At 36.5% G+C, this 6,181-nt stretch overlaps 1 protein-coding gene across 1 annotated transcript in view; it reads right to left on the reverse strand.

The window, feature by feature from the left end:
- Nucleotides 1-6,181, reverse strand: part of LOC102771184 (transmembrane protease serine 11F) — a 53,520-nt gene that overhangs the window by 10,070 nt on the left and 37,269 nt on the right. Inside the window, exons 6-7 of the mRNA XM_006753865.1 lie at nt 5,464-5,502; nt 637-838 (exon numbers count right to left, since the gene is read on the reverse strand). Coding sequence (XP_006753928.1) covers nt 637-838; nt 5,464-5,502 — 241 coding nt within the window. The remainder of the gene's footprint in view (nt 1-636; nt 839-5,463; nt 5,503-6,181) is intronic.

Here is a 6,181-nt window from a genome sequence, read left to right on the forward strand (position 1 = left end):
CTTTGCCCAGCCACAAGCCAGGCTGATGGCTTCTAGTACAGTGGTGGTGGTGGGAGCCTCTCCCGCCTCCTCAGCAGCACTAAGGATGTCAGACTGCAGCTTAGGCCTGCTCCCCGCTGGCAAATGGGAAATCCCCTGAGGTCTCCTGGCTGCCAGAGGGATGTCTGACTGCCAGCTTAGGCCCAATCCCCCAGGGAGCGGGCCTAAGCCAGCAGGTGGTCATTCCCCTAAGGGTCCCAGACTGCAAGAGGGCACAGGCTGGGCTGAAGGACCCCCCCCAAGTGCACAAATTTTTGTGCATCAGGCCTCTAGTTACATGTATAATAACCAATCTTTACACTAAAATAACTTATGATGTAGTAGAAAAGATAATACTAATGTCATGATAATTCAGGAAAATACATGGTGAGAACCACAAGAGTGATATAAACCAAACGGCATAATTATTTAGAGCAGGGAGAGATGAGCATAATCAGGGCATAGAGCAAGCATCATGCATTTTAGGGGACAGAGGAGGGTCCATTCATAATGGAGCAGAAGATACACTGGTGAGATTAGACTCTTCCCAAGTACTGAATCCATTGATGACAACTGCTAACTAAGTAAAGGAAACTCACAACAGTCCTGGGAACTTACTTGCGGAAGCAGTGAGCAGCTGTGAGCAGCCACGTGTTACTGATGAGGCTGGCTCCACACTGATGGCCTGCCCCTTTGAGCTGGAGGCTGGCCTGCCATGGCCATTCCCCTTCCATAGCTGTTTCCCTTCCTTGGACAATCCTTTCTGTAGAAGTGTATGCTGGTAATGGCATGTTTGAAGATGTCATCCTTATTCCACAGCCTGTCACAGAAATATACATTAGCTAGTTTTCATAAAAATGAGGGGGGTGGGGGGACATATCCTGACTTGCTTTGGGTGCTGATGCTTAGACAAGCCATTGCACCTGCCCTCTAACCCATTCCTAGCACTCAGTCTCTGAGGTTCTTGGTAGGGGTTCTACTGATCTTACTGAGGTTCAAAAGAAATATTTACTAATATTTCAAGGCATCCAATCCAGGGTCAACTTCTGTCTCTCTATATAAAGCATATCCTAGTATAGATAAATAAATAAGTAGATCATTTATTGAGCATCAAAAATACAATATAAGTAATTTTATTAACCCAGTGGTTCTCAGCCTGTGGGTCGCGGCCCCTTTGGCGGTCAAACAACCCTTTCACAGGGGTCGCCTAAGACCATACTGTATATCAGATATTTACATTACGATTCATAACAGTAGCAGCATTACAGTTATGAAGTAGCAATGAAAATAATTTTATTATTGGGTCATAACATGAGGAACTGTATTTAAAGGGCCAAAAGGTTGAGAACCACTGCACTAAATTCAATAAAAAAAGTAAAAAAATAATGTATAGATCCTCTCCTAAGTGTTTTAGATACATTTACAACAAAAACACTTTTCTGATGAGAAAACTCAGCCTTGAGAAAGAACATAAATTGCTGGAATTCATCCAACTGATAAGTGATCATTAGATATAAAATCAAGGAGGATCCACAGTAAAGTTTGTATTTTTACTCCTGAAAGGTCTGTAATATAAGTCATGATTTTTCTTAACATGAATCTAGAAGTTGTCTTTGCAAAACCCAGAATTTAAACAATAATGCCTTTTTGTCGTTTTCTAAAAATTGAAAGGCTACTTTTTAAATTAAGTTTATTGGGGTAACATTGGTTAATAACATCATATAAGTTTCAAGTGTACAATTCTAGAATACATCTGGATATTGCATTGTGTGCTCACCACCCAAAGTCTAGTCTCCTTCTGTCACCATAAATATGACCCTCTTTATCCTGTTCACCCACCCCCACCGCCTTTCCCTGATAACTGCCTTTCTATTGTCTGTGTCTGTAAATTTGTTTGTTTACGTTGTTTATTTGTGGCTTTCTGTTTTATTACACTCCACATATGAGTGAAATAATATGGCTCTTGTCCTTTTTCTTTTCTCTTTTTAATTGAATTTATTGGGGAGACATTGGTTGATAAAATTATATAGCTTTCAGGTGTACAATTCTATAATACACCATCTATATTGTAGTATGTATTTACCACATCAAGTCAAGTTCCTTCTTTCATCACCACTTACTCCCTTTATCCTCTTCTATCTCCCTCCAATCCCTCTTCCCTCTGGTAATCACCATGCTCTTGTCTGTGCCTATGAGTTTGTGTATTTTTTTTCTTAATCCCTTCATCTTTTTCACCCAACCCCATAACCCCTTCCCCCTCTAACAGCTGTCAGTCTTTTTTCTATTTATGGGTCTATTTCTCTTTGGTTTGTTAGTTTTTTTGTCCATTAGATTCTAAATATGAGCAAACTCATATGGTTCTTGCTTTCTCTGACTGGCTGATTTTACTTAGCATCATGCTCTCTAACCAAGCAGTTAGAAAGATTAAGATTTCCTTGCTTTTTTATAGCTGCATAGTATACCATGGTGTAAATGTACCATAGCATTGTTATCTATCATCTACTGATGGACACTTGGGTTGCTTCCAAACCTTGCATATTGTAAATAGCACTGCAGAGAACATAGGGGTGCGTATATTCCTTCAAATTAGTCTTTTTGAACCTGAGGTTCAAAAGAAATATTTACTAATATTTCAAGGCATCCAATCTAGGGTCAACTTCTGTCTCTCTAAATAAAGCATATATTAGTATAGATAAATAAATAAGTAGATAATTTACTGAGCATCAAAAATACAATATAAGTAATTTTATTAATTTCTTCAGATATATTCCCAGAAGTAGAATTGGTGGGTCATAAGGCAGCTCCATTTTTTATTTTTTTGATGTAACTCCATACTCTTTGCCACAGTGGCTGCACTAATCTGCATTTCCACCAAAGTGCATGAGAGTTCCCTTTTCTCTACACCCTCACCAACACTTGTTGTTTATTTATTTATGACAGCCATTCTGACAGGTGTGATGTGATATCTCATTGTGGTTTTAATTTGCATTTCTCTAATGACTAGTGACATTAAGCATCTTTTAATATGTCTGTTGGCTATCTGTATGTCCTCATTGGAAAAGTGTCTATTCAGGTCCTATGTCCATTTTTTAACTGGACTGTGTGTGTGTGTCTATTGAGTTTTATAAGTTCTTTATCAATTTTGGATAGTAATCCCTTATCAGATGTATCTTTGGCAAATGTGTTCTCCCATTGAGTGAGTTGTCTCTTCCTTTTGTTGATAGTTTCCTTTGCTGTGCAAAAACTTTTGAATTTGATGCTGTGGCTTGGACTTCCAGTGCTATGTTGAATAAGATGGTGAAAGCAAACATCCCTGTCTTGTTCCCAATCTTAAGGAAAATACTTGTAAGTTTTTGCCCATTGAATATGATGTTGGCTGCGGGTTTGTCATATTTGGCCTTTATTACCCAGGTTGTGGGCATGACCCCCAGTAGGGTGTGTGCGGGAGGCAGCTGATAGATGATCCTCCCTTATCATTGATATTTCTCTCTTTATCCCTCTCATTTCCTATCTCTAAAATCAATAAAAACATAGTTTAAAAAAAAGAATACACCCAGCTGGAGTGGCTCAGTGGTTGAGCATCAACCTATGAACCAGGAGGTCCATGTTTGATTCCTGATCAGGGCACATGCCTGCTTGGGTTGCGGGTTTGATACCCAATGTGGGGCATGCAAGAGATAGCCAAACAATGATTCTCTCTCATCACTGATGTTTCTATCTCTCTCTCACTTTCCCTTCCTCTCTGAAGCTGGCCTCACGGCTGGCCAGCACAGCAGTGGTAGCGGGAGCCTCCCTGCCTCCGCTACAGGCAGGCAGTAAGGAGCGAGGGTTCCGGACTTTGAGAGCCCGGCCAGGCTGAGGGATCCCGCCCCTCCCTCACTCCCCCCCACAGTGCACGAATCTTGTGCGCTGGGCCTCTAGTCAATAATAAATTATCATGATAAGATAATTTATTCTCTTGTTTTTCCAGAACAAGAAAAAAATAGTGTGGATATTGAAAACACTCTTTGTGTTCTACTCAAAATTCAGTGAAAAATACAACCACAGCTAGATCTCTTGGCAAACAAGTTATATGATAAGGATTTCCTACTTTCATCCAGAAATAAAAAACCTTCATAACAAAAATCACACCCGTCTTAGATTCCTATTCTACAGCAAAAACACTAGAAGGAACAGAATATTCTTTATTGAATTATTTGGGAAAGTTTATGACCCAATTTTCTTATAAAAGAGATAAAGGAAATGGAAAGAAATTCTTACATATGCAAGTACTCAGAAAATATACCATTTGTATAATTTTCTTGCTTAAAATGACTTGAAATAGTTTAGCAGGCAAAAAGGTAACTCTAAGTCAAGACTCAAGAATGGGCAATAGTAAAATATAATAGGAAACTTTAGGGATTGGTAAATAATTTTAACCATGAATATAAAATGGAATATAATGTTTAAAAAATGATATTGATCAAATATTTAAAGATTAAGTGATAAGAAAAGTTGAAAGTTACTCATCAAAGACTGGAAAGTCAATTGAAGTTGATGAGAGAAATTTAGCCTATAATGTTTTCATTATGCATAGTTCTTGCTTTATCCTTGAGTTTGATATCTAAGAAATAAAGGTTAATATATGGATTTAAAAAACATAAAGGCTAGCTAGAAGACATCAACATGTGTTTAGAGAAAAAAACAAAACACAATGGAAGAAAAATATTTACCAAAAACCAGAAAACATGAATGAGAACAAATATATGAATATTGATAATATTTGGAAATATGTTAAATGTTGCAAGTTATATAGGGAATGTTCATCATTTTTTTATTGTCCTTAAAACATTTTTAATGGATGTATTTGATTGGGGGGGTGGGCAAAAAAAATGTCTATAGCAGATATTTCAACAAAAATGCAAGAAAACAGAGAACTTTTAACAGGAAGAAGCCAACTAATTACAACTTTAAAGCACTCTCTGAACTGGGATAGTATTTTAAAAAATAATCATTTAAATAAAATATTAAAATAAAAAATAAATAAATAAATAAATAAAATATTAAAATAGAATGTTAGAATTATAGTTACATATGTTATAATATAAAAAATACCATGTAATTTTAAAAATTATATTCTGTAAGTCACAACATTTAAAATTGTATTTGATGTAAATTTATAAACTTAAATATCTTAAGAATAACAAACAATAATAAAAAGCTAAGTGTTCAGTTTATAAAAACATAAAATGAACAAAATGCTTGCTATTATTGTAATGATTATTTTGCAATATATATGAATATCAAAACATTACATTGTCCACCTGAAACTAATATGATGTTACGTTAATTATACCTCAATGGGGGAAAAAAACACAACCTTACCAAATTTTACTAACTTTTTACGGCTTTTATTTATTATCTTTACTATGAAAGAGACAGTTAATTGTGGGGTTTGGAGCTTACGGCTATTGAGAAGATTCCTCATCTTCTTGCTGTCGATAGCTGAAATACACAAAGCATGAATTAGTTGTTAGGAGAATATGCTCCTATTGTCATGTAATTTTGTTCAAATGGGCACTATAAGAAATGCTTATTATCCAAAACATGTCTATTTCAAGAGGGCATGAGATTTTTTATAACCAAGTTAAAAATATCCCTCTATTCTGATTTAATCCAAAATGTATAATTTGAATTTTTTTAAAAAGAGTATTTTGGTTTTGATTTTTGCTGAGAAATTAGAAAGTAAAGTTAGAAAATTAGGGAAGAATGGTAAAGCTCAATGTCTCCGATTGCTTTCTTTAGGAGCTCCAGTATAACTCTAGGAAACAATCTCCAATTCCTATCACAATTGGTGTGCACTATATCAGGTTCATTAACCTATGTGTCTCAGTAGGCCTGGCGGTTGTGTTGAAAAGGCAGCTCAGGTAGCCAGAGGCATTGCAGACCCTTCACTGTCCAATTTTCAAGGCCTGATCTACAAAGGGTAGGAATTTACTTAATATAGGTAGATGGCTTTCTCTAACTGAGGATTCTCCCTCATGGTGAATATGGTGGAAAGTTGTAACTCAGTGGCAAGCACTAGAGGCGTGAAACTCTCTCATATATAGCCAGTTCATGGATCCCACCATGTCTCCCACACTTTATACCTCCCCCTGGAATATCTTTTTTCCTTGAAAAGTAT

The sequence above is a fragment of the Myotis davidii genome, unplaced genomic scaffold (genome assembly GCF_000327345.1).
Source record: "Myotis davidii unplaced genomic scaffold, ASM32734v1 scaffold31, whole genome shotgun sequence".
NCBI lineage: Eukaryota > Metazoa > Chordata > Mammalia > Chiroptera > Vespertilionidae > Myotis > Myotis davidii.